Source organism: Microchirus variegatus (assembly GCF_963457635.1).
Source record: "Microchirus variegatus genome assembly, chromosome: 3".
In the NCBI taxonomy this organism is placed as follows: Eukaryota; Metazoa; Chordata; class Actinopteri; order Pleuronectiformes; family Soleidae; genus Microchirus; species Microchirus variegatus.
The window spans coordinates 33,424,937-33,448,800 of record NC_139804.1 but is presented as its reverse complement, the minus strand read 5'-3'; the positions used below and the strand labels follow the sequence as shown (position 1 = coordinate 33,448,800).

Sequence of the window (23,864 nt, the reverse complement as noted above, 5' to 3'; positions counted from 1 at the left end):
TAATTGCAGTCTCTCCAATGTGCACAGGGAACATCATTTTGCCAAGAGGTGCTGTACAGAATACAGAATGCAAGACTCAAGTCCAGAGCTATGACACCATTATCGTGTGCCGTAAGAAACATCTTTAAAATGAGGGAATGAACAATGTTAGAGTAACTAGCAACACACACCAGGTAGCCCTACTGTACATGCACACCATGACCTTGTCCTACATCTCATACTGTTTGACAGTGTGGACACGCTAACGTTTCCTCTTGTGCTAACAAGGGCTGATAATCAGGATCGTGAACTTCTCCAGCAGAACTCTGCACACTAATAACATCAGTTGTAAAACACCTGTGCTGTAACTGGGCACCGACTACACCCTCACTCTGTGTTTGAGTTGCTTTTGGGGGATGTTAGAGATAAAGAAAATCCAGAATTATTTTCTTTACTGTGCCACCGTTTTCCCTCTGTCGTTTTTGACCAGTGCTGACCTTTACACTTTGACCTGAGTGTGATGTCATCACGTAAGCTAGTGGAAAGTAATAATTCAACATACTTTAAACACGTGTGGTTTTCACACATAGGTGTGAAATCTGACAGAGCTGAACTCTCAGCTCCCATTGGACAATTCAACAGGACGTCTCAACCTTCCGGCCCTGATGTTCCAAACCTCAGACATGAGGAAAAATACAAAAAAGTAAAGGCAAGAAAAGACAGTGAAATGGTAAAAAGCCAAAGAGAAAAAAATGTTTTAAGAGAGGACTGTAAAACAGGAAGTGAGTTGGCCTGCCTGATGTGTAAAAAAGGCAACTCACTCCACTGTTTAGAGTTCACCTATAAGCTTCGTCTCCTTTGTCTTAGGGACGACCAACAATGACTGATCTGCCGACCTGAGAGAGCATGAGGGAGCGTACGGCTGAAGCTGGTCGGACAAATACTGTGGGGCAAGACCATGAAGACATTTAAAAATAAATAAAATCATTTAAAAATCAATCTGAAAATGAACATGTCTTTCATAACGTGCGAGGATGACTGTATATGAAATTGTAAAAGAAAAAAAATGAAACACTTTAGTTGATCAAATGTTGTCCCCACCTCAAACATCAACTAAAGGCACATAAACAGAATACTATGAACAACCCACTGATGATGACGTCAGTGTGATGACTTATAGAAGAGTTGTAGTGGCTCAGACTCACAGTTAAACATCCTCATCACATGTTTATATAAACGGAGAATGCGTTTGTTTCCTTTTATTTCACTAAGTTTTGTGAAAATGTCACATTACTTCAGCTGATCCTTTGAACAATTGTTTTTGTTTCACAGATGAAGATGAACTCCACCTGTGTGTCTTATTTCATATTGGCAGCTTACTTTGACACTGGTCTCTTTAAATATGTGATCTTCCTGACTGTGCTGTGTTTCTATGTGTTGATCCTTGTTGCTAACATACTGCTGATTGTAGTTATCTGTATGAACAGAAGTCTTCATGAGCCCATGTACCTGTTTCTGTGCAGCCTGTCTGTAAATGAACTGTATGGTAGTGCAAGCTTGTTTCCGTTACTGCTGCTTCATACTCTCTCCGATGTTCACACCATCTCTTTTTCTCTTTGTTTCCTCCAGATCTACGGTGTTCACACTTATGCTGCTGTTGGATTGTTAAATTTAACCAGCATGTCCTACGACCGTTACCTCGCTATCTGTCACCCTCTGCAGTACAACACACATATGACATCTAAAAAAGTGGCTGTGCTCATTGCTCTGTCTTGGTTGTGTCCTCTCATTGAGATTGTCATTCTGATATCACTGACGTTGTCTCTACAGCTGTGTGGAAATGTCATCCACAAAGTTTACTGTGATAACTTTTCTGTGGTCAAACTTTCATGCTCTGACACCAGTGTCAACAACATATACGGCCTTGTGTACACGGCGATCGCCATCGTCGTCCCGTTCGGCCTTATTCTGATAACATATGTGAGGATTTTAAAAGTCTGTTTCTCTGGTTGTAAACAGACGAGACAGAAAGCAATCAGCACCTGCACACCTCACGTGGCCTCACTGCTCAACTTCTCATTTGGGGCTTTTTTTGAAGTTCTGCAGAGCAGGTTTGATATGAGCGGCGTCCCTAATATTCTGAGAATATTTTTATCTTTATATTTTCTTGCATGTCTGCCGCTGTTCAACCCTCTGATGTACGGACTTAAGCTGTCAAAAATACGCAACATGTACTTCCATCCCACCTCATGACCCTCTTCAGTGTAACATATGGCTTCCTGCTGCTGCCATGTCCATAAAACTCTTATTTTTGGCTGTCCACATATATTTCGTTATTTTTCCTTGTCCAAGTAAGCTCTGTTGAGGTAGCATGCAAATGTTTGTTTTATTGATTATCTTACAGAAAGAGACTCCCACGGTTGATAATTGTAGTGTCTCCCATGTGTACAGGAAAAATAATTTTGCCAAGAGGTGCTGTACAGAATACAGAATGAAAGACTCAAGTCCAGAGCTATGACACCATTATCGTGTGCCGTAAGAAACATCTTTAAAATGAGGGAATGAACGATGTTAGAGTAACCAGCAACACACACCAGGCAGCCCTACTGTACATGCACACCATGACCTTGTCCTACATCTCATACTGTTTCACAGTGTGGACACGCTAACGTTTCCTCTTGTGCTAACAAGGGCTGATAATCAGGATCGTGAACTTCTCCAGCAGAACTCGGTACACTAATAACATCAGTTGTAAAACACCTGTGCTGTAACTGGGCACCGACTACACCCTCACTCTGTGTTTGAGTTGCTTTTGGGGGATGTTAGAGATAAAGAAAATCCAGAATTATTTTCTTTACTGTGCCACCGTTTTCCCTCTGTCGTTTTTGACCGTTGCTGACCCTTACACTTTGACCTGAGTGTGATGTCATCACGTAAGCTAGTGGAAAGTAATAATTCAACATACTTTAAACACGTGTGGTTTTCACACATAGGTGTGAAATCTGACAGAGCTGAAATCTCAGCTCCCATTGGACAATTCAACTGGACGTCTCAACCTTCCGGCCCTGATGTTCCAAACCTCAGACATGAGGAAAAATACAAAAAAGTAAAAGCAAGAAAAGACAGTAAAATGGTAAAAAGTCAACATCTCAAATTGAGTAAAAAGCCAAAGAGAAAAAAAATGTTTTAAAGGTGAAGTAAGTAGTTTATAGTGCCATCTAGAGGAGAGGCTGAAATTTACAACAAAGAACTGCTGCTCTGCTCACCCCCTCCCTTCCCTGAGCGCTACGGTATCCGCAGCTGGTCAAATGTCGTCCTCGTCGTCTTTCTCCGTGTCAGCAGATGAGGTTCGTGAGTCGAGGGAGAGGGCGAGCTACCGCGGCCGTAGCAGACGAAGCGGTGAGAGAGGAGGCGGGACTTCCGCTACAAGTAAAGCGACGCTTGATTTGTTCTCTCGCGTTTGTCCTTACAGGCTCCCGTAGAAACATGGCGTCGTGGCAATGCAGTAGCGGCCCGCGACCATGTCATTTGACATTACTTTTTGAAACACAACGAAAATGAAACAAAGAATATTATACAGCGACTAGACAATGCAGGAGCACATAATATGTATACAAAAGTGGATTTTGGGTCATATAAACCCATAAATACTACACAGTGTCCCTTTAAGAGAGGACTTAAAAACAGGAAGTGAGTTGGCCTGCCTGACGTGTAAAAAAGGCAACTCACTCCACTGTTTAGAGTTCACCTCTAAGCTTTGTCTCCTTTGTCTTAGGGACGACCAACAATGACTGATCTGCCGACCTGAGAGAGCATGAGGGAGCGTACGTCTGAAGCTGGTCGGACAAATACTGTGGGGCAAGACCATGAAGACATTTAAAAATAAATAAAATCATTTGAAAATCAAGCTGAAAATGAACTTGTTTTTCATAACGTGCGAGGATGACTGTATATAAAATTGTAAAAAGAAAAAAAAACTTGAATACTTCAGTTGATCAAATGTTGTCCCCACCCCTAACATTTACTAAACGCACATAAACAGAATACTATGACCAACCCTCTGATGATGACATCAGTGTGATGACTTATAGAAGAGTTGCAGTGACTCAGACTCACACTTTTGAACACCCTCATCACATATGTTTATATAAATGAAGAATGTGTTCCTTTCATTTAATTTCACTAAGTTTTGTGAAAATGTCACATTACTTCAGCTGATCCTTTGAACAATTGTTTTTGTTTCACAGATGAAGATGAACTCCACCTGTGTGTCTTATTTCATATTGGCAGCTTACTTTGACACTGGTCTCTTTAAATATGTGATCTTCCTGACTGTGCTGTGTTTCTATGTGTTGATCCTTGTTGCTAACATACTGCTGATTGTAGTTATCTGTATGAACAGAAGTCTTCATGAGCCCATGTACCTGTTTCTGTGCAGCCTGTCTGTAAATGAACTGTATGGTAGTGCAAGCGTGTTTCCGTTACTGCTGCTTCATTCTCTCTCTGATGTTCACACCATCTCTTTTTCTTTTTGTTTCCTGCAGATCTACTGTGGTCACACTTATGCTTGTGTTGGATTGTTAAATTTAACCAGCATGTCCTACGACCGATACCTCGCCATCTGTCACCCTCTGCAGTACAACACACATATGACATCTAAAAAAGTGGCTGTGCTCATTGCTCTGTCTTGGTTGTGTCCTCTCCTTGAGATTGTCATTCTGATATCACTGACGTTGTCTCTACAGCTGTGTGGAAATGTCATCCACAAAGTTTACTGTGATAACTTTTCTGTGGTCAAACTTTCATGCTCTGACACCAGTGTCAACAACATATACGGCCTTGTGTTAACGGTGTTCGCCATCGTCGTCCCGTTCGGCCTTATTCTGATAACGTATGTGAGGATTTTAAAAGTCTGTTTCTTTGGTTGTAAACAGACGAGACAGAAAGCAATCAGCACCTGCACACCTCACGTGGCCTCACTGCTCAACTTCTCATTTGGGGTTTGTTTTGAAGTTCTGCAGAGCAGGTTTGATATGAGCGGCGTCCCTAATATTCTGAGAATATTTTTATCTTTATATTTTCTTGCATGTCAGCCGCTGTTCAACCCTCTGATTTACGGACTTAAGCTGTCAAAAATACGCAACATGTACTTCCATCCCACCTCATGACCCTCTTCAGTGTAACATCTGGCTTCCTGCTGCTGCCATGTCCATAAAACTCTTATTTTTGGCTGTCCACATATCTTTAGTTATTTTTCCTTGTCCAAGTAAGCTCTGTTGAGGTAGCATGCAAATGTTTGTTTTATTGATTATCTTACAGAAAGAGACTCCCACAGTTGATAATTGCAGTCTCTCCAATGTGCACAGGGAACATCATTTTGCCAAGAGGAGCTGTACAGAATACAGAATGCAAGACTCAAGTCCAGAGCTATGACACCATTATCGTGTGCCGTAAGAAACATCTTTAAAATGAGGGAATGAACGATGTTAGAGTAACTAGCAACACACACCAGGCAGCCCTACTGTACATGCACACCATGACCTTGTCCTACATCTCATACTGTTTGACAGTGTGGACACGCTAACGTTTCCTCTTGTGCTAACAAGGGCTGATAATCAGGATCATGAACTTCTCCAGCAGAACTCGGTACACTAATAACATCAGTTGTAAAACACCTGTGCTGTAACTGGGCACCGACTACACCCTCACTCTGTGTTTGAGTTGCTTTTGGGGGATGTTAGAGATAAAGAAAATCCAGAATTATTTTCTTTACTGTGCCACCGTTTTCCCTCTGTCGTTTTTGACCAGTGCTGACCCTTACACTTTGACCTGAGTGTGATGTCATCACGTAAGCTAGTGGAAAGTAATAATTCAACATACTTTAAACACGTGTGGTTTTCACACATAGGTGTGAAATCTGACAGAGCTGAAATCTCAGCTCCCATTGGACAATTCAACAGGACGTCTCAACCTTCCGGCCCTGATGTTCCAAACCTCAGACATGAGGAAAAATACAAAAAAGTAAAGGCAAGAAAAGACAGTGAAATGGTAAAAAGCCAAAGAGAAAAAAATGTTTTAAGAGAGGACTGTAAAACAGGAAGTGAGTTGGCCTGCCTGATGTGTAAAAAAGGCAACTCACTCCACTGTTTAGAGTTCACCTATAAGCTTCGTCTCCTTTGTCTTAGGGACGACCAACAATGACTGATCTGCCGACCTGAGAGAGCATGAGGGAGCGTACGGCTGAAGCTGGTCGGACAAATACTGTGGGGCAAGACCATGAAGACATTTAAAAATAAATTAAATCATTTAAAAATCAATCTGAAAATGAACATGTCTTTCATAACATGCGAGGATGACTGTATATGAAATTCTAAAAGAAAAAAAAATAAACACTTTAGTTGATCAAATGTTGTCCCCACCTCAAACATCAACTAAAGGCACATAAACAGAATACTATGAACAACCCACTGATGATGACGTCAGTGTGATGACTTATAGAAGAGTTGTAGTGGCTCAGACTCACAGTTAAAACATCCTCATCACATGTTTATATAAACGGAGAATGCGTTTGTTTCCTTTTATTTCACTAAGTTTTGTGAAAATGTCACATTACTTCAGCTGATCCTTTGAACAATTGTTTTTGTTTCACAGATGAAGATGAACTCCACCTGTGTGTCTTATTTCATATTGGCAGCTTACTTTGACACTGGTCTCTTTAAATATGTGATCTTCCTGACTGTGCTGTGTTTCTATGTGTTGATCCTTGTTGCTAACATACTGCTGATTGTAGTTATCTGTATGAACAGAAGTCTTCATGAGCCCATGTACCTGTTTCTGTGCAGCCTGTCTGTAAATGAACTGTATGGTAGTGCAAGCGTGTTTCCGTTACTGCTGCTTCATTCTCTCTCTGATGTTCACACCATCTCTTTTTCTCTTTGTTTCCTCCAGATCTACGGTGTTCACACTTATGCTGCTGTTGGATTGTTAAATTTAACCAGCATGTCCTACGACCGTTACCTCGCTATCTGTCACCCTCTGCAGTACAACACACATATGACATCTAAAAAAGTGGCTGTGCTCATTGCTCTGTCTTGGTTGTGTCCTCTCATTGAGATTGTCATTCTGATATCACTGACGTTGTCTCTACAGCTGTGTGGAAATGTCATCCACAAAGTTTACTGTGATAACTTTTCTGTGGTCAAACTTTCATGCTCTGACACCAGTGTCAACAACATATACGGCCTTGTGTTCACGGTGTTCGCTGTCGTCGTCCCGTTCGGCCTTATTCTGATAACGTATGTGAGGATTTTAAAAATCTGTTTCTCTGGTTGTAAACAGACGAGACAGAAAGCAATCAGAACCTGCACACCTCACGTGGCCTCACTGCTCAACTTCTCATTTGGGGCTTTTTTTGAAGTTCTGCAGAGCAGGTTTGATATGAGCGGCGTCCCTAATATTCTGAGAATATTTTTATCTTTATATTTTCTTGCATGTCAGCCGCTGTTCAACCCTCTGATTTACGGACTTAAGCTGTCAAAAATACGCAACATGTACTTCCATCACACCTCATGACCCTCTTCAGTGTAACATCTGGCTTCCTGCTGCTGCCATGTCCATAAAACTCTTATTTTTGGCTGTCCACATATATTTAGTTATTTTTCCTTGTCCAAGTAAGCTCTGTTGAGGTAGCATGCAAATGTTTGTTTTATTGATTATCTTACAGAAAGAGACTCCCACGGTTGATAATTGTAGTGTCTCCCATGTGTACAGGAAAAATAATTTTGCCAAGAAGTGCTGTACAGAATACAGAATGAAAGACTCAAGTCCAGAGCTATGACACCATTATCGTGTGCCGTAAGAAACATCTTTAAAATGAGGGAATGAACGATGTTAGAGTAACTAGCAACACACACCAGGCAGCCCTACTGTACATGCACACCATGACCTTGTCCTACATCTCATACTGTTTGACAGTGTGGACACGCTAACGTTTCCTCTTGTGCTAACAAGGGCTGATAATCAGGATCATGAACTTCTCCAGCAGAACTCTGCACACTAATAACATCAGTTGTAAAACACCTGTGCTGTAACTGGGCACTGACTACACCCTCACTCTGTGTTTGAGTTGCTTTTGGGGAATGTTAGAGATAAAGAAAATCCAGAATTATTTTATTTACTGTGCCACCGTTTTCCCTCTGTCGTTTTTGACCGTTGCTGACCCTTACACTTTGACCTGAGTGTGATGTCATCACGTAAGCTAGTGGAAAGTAATAATTCAACATACTTTAAACACGTGTGGTTTTCACACATAGGTGTGAAATCTGACAGAGCTGAAATCTCAGCTCCCATTGGACAATTCAACTGGACGTCTCAACCTTCCGGCCCTGATGTTCCAAACCTCAGACATGAGGAAAAATACAAAAAAGTAAAAGCAAGAAAAGACAGTAAAATGGTAAAAAGTCAACATCTCAAATTGAGTAAAAAGCCAAAGAGAAAAAAAATGTTTTAAAGGTGAAGTAAGTAGTTTATAGTGCCATCTAGAGGAGAGGCTGAAATTTACAACAAAGAACTGCTCCTCTGCTCACCCCCTCCCTTCCCTGAGCGCTACGGTATCCGCAGCTGGTCAAATGTCGTCCTCGTCGTCTTTCTCCGTGTCAGCAGATGAGGTTCGTGAGGTGAGGGAGAGGGCGAGCTACCGCGGCCGTAGCAGACGAAGCGGAGAGAGAGGAGGCGGGACTTCCGCTACAAGTAAAGCGACGCTTGATTTGTTCTCTCGCGTTTGTCTATACAGGCTCCCGCAGAAACATGGCGTCGTGGCAATGCAGTAGCGGCCCGCGACCATGTCATTTGACATTACTTTTTGAAACACAACGAAAATGAAACAAAGAAGATTATACAGCGACTAGACAATGCAGGAGCACATAATATGTATACAAAAGTGGATTTTGGGTCATATAAACCCATAAATACTACACAGTGTCCCTTTAAGAGAGGACTTAAAAACAGGAAGTGAGTTGGCCTGCCTGACGTGTAAAAAAGGCAACTCACTCCACTGTTGCGGGTTCACCTCTAAGCTTTGTCTCCTTTGTCTTAGGGACGACCAACAATGACTGATCTGCCGACCTGAGAGAGCATGAGGGAGCGTACGTCTGAAGCTGGTTGGACAAATACTGTGGGGCAAGACCATGAAGACATTTAAAAATAAATAAAATCATTTGAAAATCAAGCTGAAAATGAACTTGTTTTTCATAACGTGCGAGGATGACTGTATATACAATTGTAAAAAGAAAAAAAAACTTGAATACTTCAGTTGATCAAATGTTGTCCCCACCCCTAACATTTACTAAACGCACATAAACAGAATACTATGACCAACCCTCTGATGATGACATCAGTGTGATGACTTATAGAAGAGTTGCAGTGACTCAGACTCACACTTTTGAACACCCTCATCACATATGTTTATATAAATGAAGAATGTGTTCCTTTCATTTAATTTCACTAAGTTTTGTGAAAATGTCACATTACTTCAGCTGATCCTTTGAACAATTGTTTTTGTTTCACAGATGAAGATGAACTCCACCTGTGTGTCTTATTTCATATTGACAGCTTACTTTGACACTGGTCTCTTTAAATATGTGATCTTCCTGACTGTGCTGTGTTTCTATGTGTTGATCCTTGTTGCTAACATACTGCTGATTGTGGTTATCTGTATGAACAGAAGTCTTCATGAGCCCATGTACCTGTTTCTGTGCAGCCTGTCTGTAAATGAACTGTATGGTAGTGCAAGCGTGTTTCCGTTACTGCTGCTTCATTCTCTCTCCGATGTTCACACCATCTCTTTTTCTTTTTGTTTCCTGCAGATCTACTGTGGTCACACTTATGCTTGTGTTGGATTGTTAAATTTAACCAGCATGTCCTACGACCGATACCTCGCCATCTGTCACCCTCTGCAGTACAACACACATATGACATCTAAAAAAGTGGCTGTGCTCATTGCTCTGTCTTGGTTGTGTCCTCTCCTTGAGATTGTCATTCTGATATCACTGACGTTGTCTCTACAGCTGTGTGGAAATGTCATCCACAAAGTTTACTGTGATAACTTTTCTGTGGTCAAACTTTCATGCTCTGACACCAGTGTCAACAACATATACGGCCTTGTGTTAACGGCGATCGCCATCGTCGTCCCGTTCGGCCTTATTCTGATAACGTATGTGAGGATTTTAAAAGTCTGTTTCTTTGGTTGTAAACAGACGAGACAGAAAGCAATCAGCACCTGCACACCTCACGTGGCCTCACTGCTCAACTTCTCATTTGGGGTTTGTTTTGAAGTTCTGCAGAGCAGGTTTGATATGAGCGGCGTCCCTAATATTCTGCGAATATTTTTATCTTTATATTTTCTTGCATGTCAGCCGCTGTTCAACCCTCTGATTTACGGACTTAAGCTGTCAAAAATACGCAACATGTACTTCCATCCCACCTCATGACCCTCTTCAGTGTAACATCTGGCTTCCTGCTGCTGCCATGTCCATAAAACTCTTATTTTTGGCTGTCCACATATCTTTAGTTATTTTTCCTTGTCCAAGTAAGCTCTGTTGAGGTAGCATGCAAATGTTTGTTTTATTGATTATCTTACAGAAAGAGACTCCCACAGTTGATAATTGCAGTCTCTCCAATGTGCACAGGGAACATCATTTTGCCAAGAGGAGCTGTACAGAATACAGAATGCAAGACTCAAGTCCAGAGCTATGACACCATTATCGTGTGCCGTAAGAAACATCTTTAAAATGAGGGAATGAACAATGTTAGAGTAACCAGCAACACACACCAGGTAGCCCTACTGTACATGCACACCATGACCTTGTCCTACATCTCATACTGTTTGACAGTGTGGACGCGCTAACGTTTCCTCTTGTGCTAACAAGGGCTGATAATCAGGATCATGAACTTCTCCAGCAGAACTCTGCACACTAATAACATCAGTTGTAAAACACCTGTGCTGTAACTGGGCACCGACTACACCCTCACTCTGTGTTTGAGTTGCTTTTGGGGGATGTTAGAGATAAAGAAAATCCAGAATTATTTTCTTTTCTGTGCCACCGTTTTCCCTCTGTCGTTTTTGACCGGTGCTGACCCTTACACTTTGACCTGAGTGTGATGTCATCACGTAAGCTAGTGGAAAATAATAATTCCACATACTTTAAACACGTGTGGTTTTCACACATAGGTGGGAAATCTGACAGAGCTGAACTCTCAGCTCCCATTGGACAATTCAACAGGACGTCTCAACCTTCCGGCCCTGATGTTCCAAACCTCAGACATGAGGAAAAAAACAAAAAAGTAAAGGCAAGAAAAGACAGTAAAATGGTAAAAAGCCAAAGAGAAATAAATGTTTTAAGAGAGGACTGTAAAACAGGAAGTGAGTTGGCCTGCCTGATGTGTAAAAAGGCAACTCACTCCACTGTTTAGAGTTCACCTATAAGCTTCGTCTCCTTTGTCTTAGGGACGACCAACAATGACTGATCTGCCGACCTGAGAGAGCATGAGGGAGCGTACGGCTGAAGCTGGTCGGACAAATACTGTGGGGCAAGACCATGAAGACATTTAAAAATAAATTAAATCATTTAAAAATCAATCTGAAAATGAACTTGTCTTTCATAACATGCGAGGATGACAGTATATAAAATTGTAAAAGAAAAAAAATGAAACACTTTAGTTGATCAAATGTTGTCCCCACCTCAAACATCAACTAAAGGCACATAAACAGAATACTATGAACAACCCACTGATGATGACGTCAGTGTGATGACTTATAGAAGAGTTGTAGTGGCTCAGACTCACAGTTAAACATCCTCATCATATGTTTATATAAACAGAGAATGCGTTTGTTTCCTTTTATTTCACTAAGTTTTGTGAGAATGTCACATTACTTCAGCTGATCCTTTGAACAATTGTTTTTGTTTCACAGATGAAGATGAACTCCACCTGTGTGTCTTATTTCATATTGGCAGCTTACTTTGACACTGGTCTGTTTAAATATGTGATTTTCCTGACTGTGCTGTGTTTCTATGTGTTGATCCTTGTTGCTAACATACTGCTGATTGTAGTTATCTGTATGAACAGAAGTCTTCATGAGCCCATGTACCTGTTTCTGTGCAGCCTGTCTGTAAATGAACTGTATGGTAGTGCAAGCGTGTTTCCGTTACTGCTGCTTCATTCTCTCTCCGATGTTCACACCATCTCTTTTTCTCTTTGTTTCCTGCAGATCTACTGTGGTCACACTTATGCTGCTGTTGGACTGTTAAATTTAACCAGCATGTCCTACGACCGTTACCTCGCTATCTGTCACCCTCTGCAGTACAACACACATATGACATCTAAAAAGGTGGCTGTGCTCATTGCTCTGTCTTGGTTGTGTCCTCTCATTGAGATTGTCATTCTGATATCACTGACGTTGTCTCTACAGCTGTGTGGAAATGTCATCCACAAAGTTTACTGTAATAACTTTTCTGTGGTCAAACTTTCATGCTCTGACACCAGTGTCAACAACATATACGGCCTTGTGTTAACGGCGATCGCCGTCGTCGTCCCGTTCAGCCTTATTCTGATAACGTATGTGAGGATTTTAAAAGTCTGTTTCTCTGGTTGTAAACAGACGAGACAGAAAGCAATCAGCACCTGCACACCTCACGTGGCCTCACTGCTCAACTTCTCATTTGGGGTTTGTTTTGAAGTTCTGCAGAGCAGGTTTGATATGAGCGGCGTCCCTAATATTCTGAGAATATTTTTATCTTTATATTTTCTGGCATGTCAGCCGCTGTTCAACCCTCTGATTTACGGACTTAAGCTGTCAAAAATACGCAACATGTACTTCCATCCCACCTCATGACCCTCTTCAGTGTAACATCTGGCTTCCTGTTGCTGCCATGTCCATAAAACTCTTATTTTTGGCTGTCCACATATATTTGGTTATTTTTCCTTGTCCAAGTAAGCTTTGTTGAGGTAGCATGCAACTGTTTGTTTTATTGATTATCTTACAGAAAGAGACTCCCACAGTTGATAATTGCAGTCTCTCCCATGTGCACAGGGAACATCATTTTGCCAAGAGGTGCTGTACAGATGTTAGAGATAAAGAAAATCCAGAATTATTTTCTTTTCTGTGCCACCGTTTTCCCTCTGTCGTTTTTGACCAGTGCTGACCCTTACACTTTGACCCGAGTGTGATGTCATCACGTAAGCTAGTGGCAAGTAATAATTCAACATACTTTAAAAGGAACCCCGGCTATAAGACTTGTAGTTCTTAAAAGATAAATATTAATATCAGTTATAATAAATTGATATAAAAAACCTTCTTGATGTCTTTGTTTTTATAAAATTTGTAAAAGTAGTTTAACTCGTAGGTCGCCATTGTTGTTAACGTCGCAATGCACTCTGGGTAGTGACGTATAAAGGTTGTACTGGGGGCTTCGGGACCCTGTTGTGACTGTTCAGCATAAACATGTCATCTGTTCAGCCTTTTCAATTTGAACCCGAGCGAAACATACAGGAGGAGGACAGCACTGACAATGTTTCACAAAACGAGCATCAAAATGAAGCGCAAGAAAGACGGGATGAGGCGAGAGTGGGACAAAACCTGTGGTGTACGTGCGGCAACTGCGTCTCCATATATGGATATACAGTGAAGCGGCGACTGCAGACGCGGGTTGTCTGCTCAGGAGAGCATCCAGCGTCTCTTGTCTCTGCCGCTTTTTAACGCGAATTTCACTCGCTTCACGCGGGCGTTTAGGCTCCTTCTGTGGGAGAATTGTCGGACAGGCATTTGGTTTAAGTCTCCGTTTGTATCCACCCGCTCCGGTGAGGTCTTTTAGCAGCTGTGGTCGACTAAAAGCCTCAAATGCTTCTGGCGAAAAATGTCGAGAACACAGCCGTGGATCTTTAGGAAGTTGTGTCCTTCCACAGGCATCTTCCCACGCCTTTTTCCTCTTCTTGTCAGTGGGAAAGCTGTGTAAACTCACAGCACTTCCCTTGTTGCCTTTCGATAAAAGCCAATCGAAAGTCGACCACAGCTGCTAAAAGTCCTCACCGGAGCGGGTGGATACAAACGGAGACTTAAATCAAATGCCTGTCCGACAATTCTCCCACATAAGGAGCCTAAACGCCCGCGTGAAGCGAGTGAAATTCGCGTTAAAAAGCGGCAGAGACAAGAGACGCTGGATGCTCTCCTGAGCAGACAACCCGCGTCTGCAGTCGCCGCTTCACTGTATATACATATATGGAGACGCAGTTGCCGCACGTACACCACAGGTTTTGTCCCATTCTCGCCTCATCCCGTCTTTCTTGCGCTTCAATTTGATGCTCGTTTTGTGAAACATTGTCAGTGCTGTCCTCCTCCTGTGTGTTTCGCTCGGGTTCAAATTGAAAAGGCTGAACAGATGACATGTTTATGCTGAACAGTCACAACAGGGTCCCGAAGCCCCCAGTACAACCTTTATACGTCACTACCCAGAGTGCATTGCGACGTTAACAACAATGGCGACTACGAGTTAAACTATTTTTCACAAATTTTATAAAAACGAAGACATCAAGATGGTTTTTTATATCAATTTATTATTACTGATACTAACATTTATCTTTTAAGAACTACAAGTCTTATAGCCGGGGTTCCTTTTTAACACGTGTGGTTTTCACACATAGGTGTGAAATCTGACAGAGCTGAACTCTCAGCTCCCATTGGACAATTCAACAGGACGTCTCAACCTTCCGGCCCTGATGTTCCCAACCTCAGACATGAGGAAAAATACAAAAAAGTAAAGGCAAGAAAAGACAGTAAAATGGTAAAAAGCCAAAGAGAAATAAATGTTTTAAGAGAGGACTGTAAAACAGGAAGTGAGTTGGCCTGCCTGATGTGTAAAAAGGCAACTCACTCCACTGTTTAGAGTTCACCTATAAGCTTCGTCTCCTTTGTCTTAGGGACGACCAACAATGACTGATCTGCCGACCTGAGAGAGCATGAGGGAGCGTACGGCTGAAGCTGGTCGGACAAATTCTGTGGGGCAAGACCATGAAGACATTTAAAAATAAATTAAATCATTTAAAAATCAATCTGAAAATGAACTTGTCTTTCATAACATGCGAGGATGACTGTATATGAAATTGTTAAAGAAAAAAAATGAAACACTTTAGTTGATCAAATGTTGTCCCCACCTCAAACATCAACTAAAGGCACATAAACAGAATACTATGAACAACCCACTGATGATGACGTCAGTGTGATGACTTATAGAAGAGTTGTAGTGGCTCAGACTCACAGTTAAACATCCTCATCACATGTTTATATAAACAGAGAATGCGTTTGTTTCCTTTTATTTCACTAAGTTTTGTGAGAATGTCACATTACTTCAGCTGATCCTTTGAACAATTGTTTTTGTTTCACAGATGAAGATGAACTCCACCTGTGTGTCTTATTTCATATTGGCAGCTTACTTTGACACTGGTCTGTTTAAATATGTGATTTTCCTGACTGTGCTGTGTTTCTATGTGTTGATCCTTGTTGCTAACATACTGCTGATTGTAGTTATCTGTATGAACAGAAGTCTTCATGAGCCCATGTACCTGTTTCTGTGCAGCCTGTCTGTAAATGAACTGTATGGTAGTACAAGCTTGTTTCCATTACTGCTGCTTCATACTCTCTCCGATGTTCACACCATCTCTTTTTCTTTTTGTTTCCTCCAGATCTACGGTGTTCACACTTATGCTTGTGTTGGATTGTTAAATTTAACCAGCATGTCCTACGACCGTTACCTCGCCATCTGTCACCCTCTGCAGTACAACACACATATGACATCTAAAAAAGTGGCTGTGCTCATTGCTCTGTCTTGGTTGTGTCCTCTCCTTGAGATTGTCATTCTGATATCACTGACGTTGTCTCTACAGCTGTGTGGAAATGTCATCCACAAAGTTTACTGTGATAACTTTTCTGTGGTCAAACTTTCATGCTCTGACACCAGTGTCAACAACATATACGGCCTTGTGTACACGGCGATCGCCATCGTAGTCCCGTTCGGCCTTATTCTGATAACATATGTGAGGATTTTAAAAGTCTGTTTCTCTGGTTGTAAACAGACGAGACAGAAAGCAATCAGCACCTGCACACCTCACGTGGCCTCACTGCTCAACTTCTCATTTGGGGTTTGTTTTGAAGTTCTGCAGAGCAGGTTTGATATGAGCGGCGTCCCTAATATTCTGAGAATATTTTTATCTTTATATTTTCTTGCATGTCAGCCGCTGTTCAACCCTCTGATGTACGGACTTAAGCTGTCAAAAATACGCAACATGTACTTCCATCCCACCTCATGACCCTCTTCAGTGTAACATCTGGCTTCCTGCTGCTGCCATGTCCATAAAACTCTTATTTTTGGCTGTCCACATATCTTTTAGTTACTTTTCCTTGTCCAAGTAAGCTTTGTTGAGGTAGCATGCAAATGTTTGTTTTATTGATTATCTTACAGAAAGAGACTCCCACGGTTGATAATTGTAGTGTATCCCATGTGTACAGGAAAAATAATTTTGCTAAGAGCCGCTGTATATTATACAGAATGCAAGACTCACACACTCGCACACTTTCCTTTCTTCTACGCACGTCCAGAGCTATGACACCATTATCGTTTGTCGTAATAAACAATTTCACAATGATACAAATATATGTACACCATGACCTTGTCCTACATCTCACACTGTTTGACAGTTTGGGCACAAGCAACTCCTTCAACAATAAAACATATAGGCTCATCATTCAATTAAGCTGTGCAAACAATGGATTAAAGAGCCAATGCATCATTGTTACATACCGCAAAAATAAAACCGATTTTTTGAAAACATCGATGTCTGCTTTCTTCAAAATTAAACAAATGTGTCAGTAATTCAGCACCAGAGTCGCTCAGTGGTTTCATCCAAAAACAAAAACAACTGTAAAATATTCCACCAAAGAACCACAGTCCGTTTTTCTCTAGGGAAGGGAATCGATATCGGTCAGTATTTGTTTCGGCTCGATATTGGTCAAAATCACTGGATTGGATATAGGACAGATGAAGATGTAAAATCCGATACAATCCAAAAATCCTATGTTGCATGGTCCACTATGCACAGACATTAAAAATGTAAATAAAATACAACCGTAGCATTTTAGCTAAGTCATGATTTGGACGTTTATTTCACATATTGAGAAAATTAAGTCTGTCTACTGACTAAACATCGTTTGTTGGTTCATTTTTTTTAGACAATAGGAAGTTTTCCTTTACCTTATTCACTAGTTTTGGCGTGTATCTTCCGCCTTAGATGGTGACGTGACTTATTTGACGGGTCGACCACGCTTCCTGCTGTCAGGTCGCTCATCCAGGATGGCGTGTGACAGCATGTACGCTCCCTCATCCCGGTTCATCGCGCAGTAGAAAACCGATACCATGGTTGGTGACGTGCTTCCTGTTGTCTAAAAAAAAACAAGCATAAATCTCAGCATAAATGTGTCATTAACAGCTTCATAGTTCATAAATTGTCTAAAATTACTGTATCAGAATAAGTTTCCAATAAAGAGTTTCCAATATTGGTATCGGATACAAAAAGGTGTTATCGTCCCATCCCTAGTTTTCTCCATTTCAAAGAAAAACATTTCAAAACATTTCAAAAGGAACTGACTGAAAACAAAACAAGATTGTGCACATTTTTCATATCGGTAGATTAAATGAGCTCGGACTGCTTTGGAGTGTGTGAATTTTTATGTTGTATTAGAAAGATGTAACAGGTTTTTTATATTGTTCTTTTTATTGTTTTATATTGTTGTCGTTTTTACTGGGTGCACTTCTGTCTGTCCCTGCAAAGCCCAGCCAGGGAGGGTTGCTAACTAGCAAATTGCTATATACGGATCGATTGATTAATTGACGGAGAAGGTGGTCAACATTACTCTGTTTATCAACATATTTGACGTCAGCAGGAACTCCGCAGGCAATAACACATTTTAACGTAACGTTATTTGCGTACTTTTTCTAAAAAACAGTTGTACTCACATGCTGCTAACGTTTCCTGTTGTGCTAAAGAGGGCGGATGCTCAGGATCGTGAACTTCCGCAGCAGAACTCGGCACACTCATAACATCAGTTGTAAAACACCTGTGCTGTAACTGGGCACTGACTACATGCTCACTTTATGTTTAAGTCGCTTTCGTGGGGGTTTTAGAAATAAATAAAGTCCAGAATTATTTTTCGTTTTTCTGTGCCACCGTTTTCCCTCCGTCGTTTTTGACCGGCGCTGACCCTTAAACTTTGACCTAAGTGTGACGTCATCACGTAAGCTAGTAGAAAGTAATCATTCATTAACATACTTTAAACACGTTTCAATATATTACTGGACACGCAATCATTATTATCATTCCCAGCTTTCAAAAAAAATGTTATTAAATTTCTGATTTAAAAAAAAAAAAAAAAAAAAAAAAAAAAAACTATTTCCACACACTGTGTTCCACCCCTTCTCAGTAGGGGTTGCTGCAGCACCCTCAGCACCCCACTTGACGCCGGAGTGTGCTGATGTAATCACGTTAGATAGTGGAAAGTAATAGTTCAACATACATTAAACATGTTTAAATACATTATTGGACATGCAAATTGCCAAAAAAATCAGTTTTTCAAGGAGAAAAACAACCAAACGCTCTGTGTTTCACCCCTCGTCAATAGGGGGTGCTGCACCTCCCGCTCCCCCGGTGTCTCCTCCACCTTCTACTTCAACCAGGTTTGAGTGAATTTTGTACTAAATACTCTTTTGTACTAAGTACTCTAAGTTTGTAACACGTTGACTTTCAATATTTCAATGCAAAAGATGCGTAATGTGACATGAAAATGCTAGTTCAAAACAATGATCAATCATCACCAAATGTCTTATAAATCAAACCAACCAATCAGAAACAATAATGATATGAATTATACGTAAACTTTTTTCTCTGTAATGAGCACCTATGGCGAGAAAAAAGTTTAACACAGACAGCATCCATAATACTGGGGTTTCTCTTTTTTATTTTGAATGTAGACAAAACTGGCCCTGAAATGTTTTAGCTAATTGTTGTTGTATTAAAGACGTATTATAAACCAATGAAAGAAGTGTAAAGTCAAGCAGGGTGGAAAATAGGAGCTAATGCAGAGATGTGTACTCGCTTCCTGGCCCATGTCAGCACACATTGAGCTTAAAAACTGAGGTAAATGTAACGGAATATCACTTTTTTAGGGGGAGCAGAGTGTCATGGTTTCAGTTGCTATGGAAACTGCTTTGTTTCACACGATGATCATGTCATTGAGACGGAAGAAAACAAAACGACAGAGCCACATAGAGCCGCAGAATCACTCTCAAACAATTATCAATAACATGTTTAATTCAGTTTCCAGTGACATTAAACGTTCCTTATGACAGGAGTTCACTTTGATTCACTTGCCACACAGCACACGTTTACACACGGTGCAGATTTTAGACGTTTTCAGTCCGTAGAGCAGCGGCGTGAACAGCGGCTGACACGTCAGGAAGTACAACGATAAGAAGAGGCTCAGATTATTAGGGACACTGCTCATATCAAACCTGCTCTGTATGATTTGAAACAAGCAGCCAAAGGAGAAGTTGAGCAGCGAGGCCAGGTGAGGTGTGCAGGTGCTGACGGCTTTCTGTCTCGTCTGTTTACAACCAGAGAAACAGACTTTTAAAATCCTCACATACGTGATCGAGATCAGTACGAGGGGGGAAATAATGTAGATCATTGTTTGCACAAGTCCGTAAATGTTATTGACTCTCGCATCAGAGCACGCCAGCTTCACAATGGAGTAGTTTCCGCAGTAAAGCTTGTTTATGACGTTTCCGCACAGTTGCAGATGTAAAGTCAGCAAGATCGGAGCAATGATTGCAAGAAGAGGGAACACCCAACTCAGGGCGATGAGCAGCGCGATTGTTTTGCTTGTCATACATGCATGATACTGCAGGGGGCGACAGATGGCGAGGTAGCGGTCGTACGACATGGCAGTGAGGCAGAATAACTCGATTGTGGCGTAAGAATAAACGCAGTAGATCTGCAGGTAACAGAAAACAGCAGAGATGGTGTGAACGTCGGAGAGAACGTGAAGCAGCAGCGCTGGAAACAAGCCCGTGCTGCCGTACACTTCATTTACAAACAGGCTGCACATAAACAGGTACATGGGCTCATGGAGACTTCTGTTCATACAGATGACTACAATCAGCAGCACGTTGGCGACGATGATCAACACATAGAGACACAGCAAAATCAGGAAGATGACATATTTAAAGAGACCAGGGTCAGAATAAGCAGCCAGAGTGAAATGTGACACCTGTGAGGAGTTCAGCATCATCTTCATCATCTTCACCCTAAAACACAACAAGACAAACGATAACTGTTCTTTATCACATCAATAAGATAACAATTTGTTTATACACAACTTTTTAGGCTGAAGTGTTTTACAGATAATGAGGATGTCTGAAACTCACCAACCTTTCTGACACATTAAGTCAATAAAAAGTAAGACACTGAGCAGAGAGAAGGCCGCAGGATTAAAAGTCGATCATGTTCATTTTGCAAATAAGTAAAACAACTACAATAAATGATGTTTCCTGTAGGATGCAAAGGAGATGCTGAAAGAAGAATAAGAATATGTAGAGCAAATAATTGTCAATAATTGGGTCAGATTAAAAATAGTTATCAAAGAATAGACTTAAATATAGGAGTAGATTTAAAATCATGACAAAATCCAGCAGATGAAACCGACAAATGAATGAAAAGCTCAGTTTAAAGCAAGAGGCTAGTGTAGATGAATTTGGTCATTTTATTTTAAATTTCTGCCAAATAAAGCAAACACCTACATTTTACACAGTGGACCTAAAAAAAAATGGACATTTTCTTCTCCAGAGACAAGGAGACTCTTTTTGCTCTAATTTTAGAAATTACTATTCGTAGATTGTGGAGGATTTATGACAAAGTAAGAGCTTTAACATGGTTTACAAAAATGAAGACAGCAAGAGTGCAGACTTAAACACGTATTGTTGTAAAAATGACAATAAAATAAAAAAGATCTGGTTAAAGTGGCATCGAGTGCAGGCCGACATTGAACAGCTGCACTGGAGTCAGCTGATGAAACTGTTCCACACACATAAAAACACAGTGAAGATAAAACATCAAACCAGTATCTGAACTCACCATTCACAGTATGTTGTAAAACAGTGATGTGAAAACTAATTCAGATAGATTAAAATCTACTTGAGACAATTTCACTCCTTCTTTCTCTGAATGGAACATTTCAGTGTCATTATTGAGGAACACACATCATCATCATTTGCCTTCACGTTTACTGAGCTCTGCACCAAATGCATTTGTTCTGGGTTCTGGGTTATTGATATCTCTCCAGCCAATCACAGTCACTGTGGAAAAGGGCTGAACCTGAGATGCTGTGACGCTGCAAATCACGTGATGTTTGTTTGACGTGATCTTAGTTTTGGAAACAGTACCGATTATGTGTGTCGCTAGTGTTTATAAATGTAAATGATGTTATTGCGCATCATATTTCAACCGTGTGACTTCAAGCTCGCCAACATACAGTCCCGGTGATTTATTTTGATGTGCCAAACGAGGGCGCCTCATCATTTACAACGGTCTTGTTTTTCACCAAAGAATGTTTATATTATCTGTAACAATTCTGACCAAAAATGTCAAGTGATTTCACCCCGTTTTCTGGCGTGTGTTTCCACCGGCTCGACTCGACTCGCCTTGGCACGGCACGGCGTGGTTATTTCGTGTTTCCACTAGCATAGCACCTGCTCTGGCGAGGCTCCAAGCGAGCTGAGGCGATAGTATACGTGACGTCGTCAGACCAGCGGGCACTGATTGGTCAGAGCGCCGCCACAGGAAGAGCCAGGAGCGCTACGTCCGACACAAGAATCGATCCGAACAATGCTGAACTGTAGATCAGTTAAAAAGACTTAAAAATCCTAAAAACGTGGGTTAATCTCCAACAATTACCAGAGGACACTGGTGTATTCAGTGATAGCATTGCTAATCCTGACTGGCAAGCGGCATCACAAACCCTGCCGCTGTATTTCTGTCTAGTGTCCGTGTCAGTCGGAGTCCGTGCTCCGGTCATGGAGAAAGTACTGAACACGTTGTTTTAATTAACTGATTCTAATGATTCAGTTACACTGAAAACAACTGCTTTACAAGCCACTAGTCACTCGTTTGTGTGCGTCGCGGGTGAAAGGGAAGTCACGGCAGTTTCATGCAGCGGTGCAGTGATGACTCCGCCCACGTTCAGTAGGAAATATTAATGGAAAACCAACCTAAACCACTTATGGAAACTTTTTCTGGACTTTGTTAGAGCGGCTTGCCGCACAGTAATTCACGTATTAGTGCGATATAATGTAAACCTTTGTTGTAGAACTTTCCAGCAAGTGAAACTATTGCTCTATATATACGTAATTATAATTATATTTGCAGATGAGTGGGTTATGAGTATTGTAAGGCAATAAGTGTGTACATTTACTGTGACAAATACTACCTCATTCCAAATGCATGTAATCTCTATAGTTTATATACGTCACAATCAACCCAGATTACTGTAATGATGACCGTTGTATTAAAGCGGAACTAGACCGGAAGTTCCTATTATCGCTGTTTTTTTAGTGTGTATCTGCGTCATTACTTGTTTATGAAGCCCTGACGGTACGAAACAAACAGTTCAGCCATTGCTGAGAACGTTGTGTTTTATTGTAATCTCGGGGCTCAACGAGATCACTGAAAATCCCATAATAGTTACGTAAGCAGCGGTTCTCCTGAACAACCGATCATCCTGCTCCGGGCACTAGTCCGGGCACATCCCGTTGCGTACATTGAACCGCAGAAGAAGAATAACGTCCGTTGTGGAGGTGTTTCACGAGCAACAGTGTCTTCTGACTCTGGGTCTGACTCCGGTTTAAAGTCATAAAAGGGACTGCGGCGGGGAGTCGTGAAGTAGCTATTTTTAAACACTGTTAAAACAATGTTTTGATAATGAGGAGCAGTGCATCCGCCGTTCCAGAGGGGGGCGCTGCGCTTCTGAGAACGAATGTGCTGGATAGTACTGGCCAATCACAAGACTCTGTCTTCTGGGGGTGAAAGTTCACTCTGAAATATCGCAGCAGAAAAACACCGTCAGAAAAGAGGATTTCTATCGGCTCGTTTACAGCAACTAGGAGGTTTTTGACCATAAAAACAAGTTAATATATGTAAGTAGACCTCCATAACTAACATATATGTGCAACAGGACCACTCTATGTGACCTTTAAGTTTCACAAAGCGCAGTTGTCTAACCTTTTGGTTTCATTTTCATTTCGTCAGGACTGGTCCACCTCGTCGGTGTGCGTCTATAAATTGGCGTCGCTAGTGTTTCAAAACAAGAAGGAATGACACATGAATAATTGTATACTTTTGTTGGTAAACTCCAGGTTTTGTGTTTGCATACAACCTAACCAACGAAATAACACACTAACTAATTAAGATTGTCAGTAGGCTAGTGTAGCTGTGGCAGTCAAGCTGACTAGTGTGTGAATGTTTATTGTGTGTGTGTTGTGCAATAAAACTTCATAAAGAGTTAACTCGAGTTGTATCTGCCGTACTTGTTCTGATAACCCTTCCAGAGGAGAGTTTATTAAGCTATAGTAGATAATTTAGTGATAGTCTGGACATATGTTATTATAATGCCGGGCTTTGCGAGAAAATATGTTAAATATCTCAATAAACAGATTGTTTTTTAAAAAAAAAAACATGTTTAATTCAGTTTCCAGTGACATTAAACGTTACTCATGACAGGAGTTCACTTTGAT

The 23,864-nt window shown here is 41.1% G+C and overlaps 7 protein-coding genes across 7 annotated transcripts in view; 6 read left to right on the top strand and 1 right to left on the bottom strand.

Annotated features, from left to right (window-relative positions):
* Positions 1-20,368, bottom strand: part of LOC310925119 (olfactory receptor 10A3-like) — a gene marked incomplete at both ends in the record, with an annotated part of 51,226 nt that extends 30,858 nt beyond the window's left edge. The window contains one exon of the mRNA XM_083886989.1: positions 20,063-20,368. Coding sequence (XP_083743115.1) covers positions 20,063-20,368 — 306 coding nt within the window. The remainder of the gene's footprint in view (positions 1-20,062) is intronic.
* Positions 1,312-2,232, top strand: LOC310924559 (olfactory receptor 10A3-like; the record flags this gene model as incomplete). The annotated part of the gene is made up of 1 exon (XM_083886341.1): positions 1,312-2,232. One exon carries the CDS (start codon positions 1,312-1,314, stop codon positions 2,230-2,232), a length of 921 nt encoding a protein of 306 aa, XP_083742467.1.
* On the top strand, positions 4,227-5,147 carry LOC310924557 (olfactory receptor 10A3-like; the record flags this gene model as incomplete). The annotated part of the gene is made up of 1 exon (XM_083886339.1): positions 4,227-5,147. One exon carries the CDS (start codon positions 4,227-4,229, stop codon positions 5,145-5,147), a length of 921 nt encoding a protein of 306 aa, XP_083742465.1.
* On the top strand, positions 6,631-7,551 carry LOC310924556 (olfactory receptor 10A3-like; the record flags this gene model as incomplete). Its single annotated transcript, XM_083886338.1, has 1 exon — positions 6,631-7,551. The coding sequence occupies one exon, from the start codon at positions 6,631-6,633 to the stop codon at positions 7,549-7,551; it is 921 nt and encodes a 306-aa protein (XP_083742464.1).
* Positions 9,546-10,466, top strand: LOC310924555 (olfactory receptor 10A3-like; the record flags this gene model as incomplete). Its single annotated transcript, XM_083886337.1, has 1 exon — positions 9,546-10,466. One exon carries the CDS (start codon positions 9,546-9,548, stop codon positions 10,464-10,466), a length of 921 nt encoding a protein of 306 aa, XP_083742463.1.
* LOC310924554 (olfactory receptor 10A3-like) lies at positions 11,948-12,868 on the top strand (the record flags this gene model as incomplete). The annotated part of the gene is made up of 1 exon (XM_083886336.1): positions 11,948-12,868. The coding sequence occupies one exon, from the start codon at positions 11,948-11,950 to the stop codon at positions 12,866-12,868; it is 921 nt and encodes a 306-aa protein (XP_083742462.1).
* Positions 15,415-16,335, top strand: LOC310924553 (olfactory receptor 10A3-like; the record flags this gene model as incomplete). The annotated part of the gene is made up of 1 exon (XM_083886335.1): positions 15,415-16,335. One exon carries the CDS (start codon positions 15,415-15,417, stop codon positions 16,333-16,335), a length of 921 nt encoding a protein of 306 aa, XP_083742461.1.
* Positions 20,369-23,864: the final 3,496 nt, after the last annotated feature.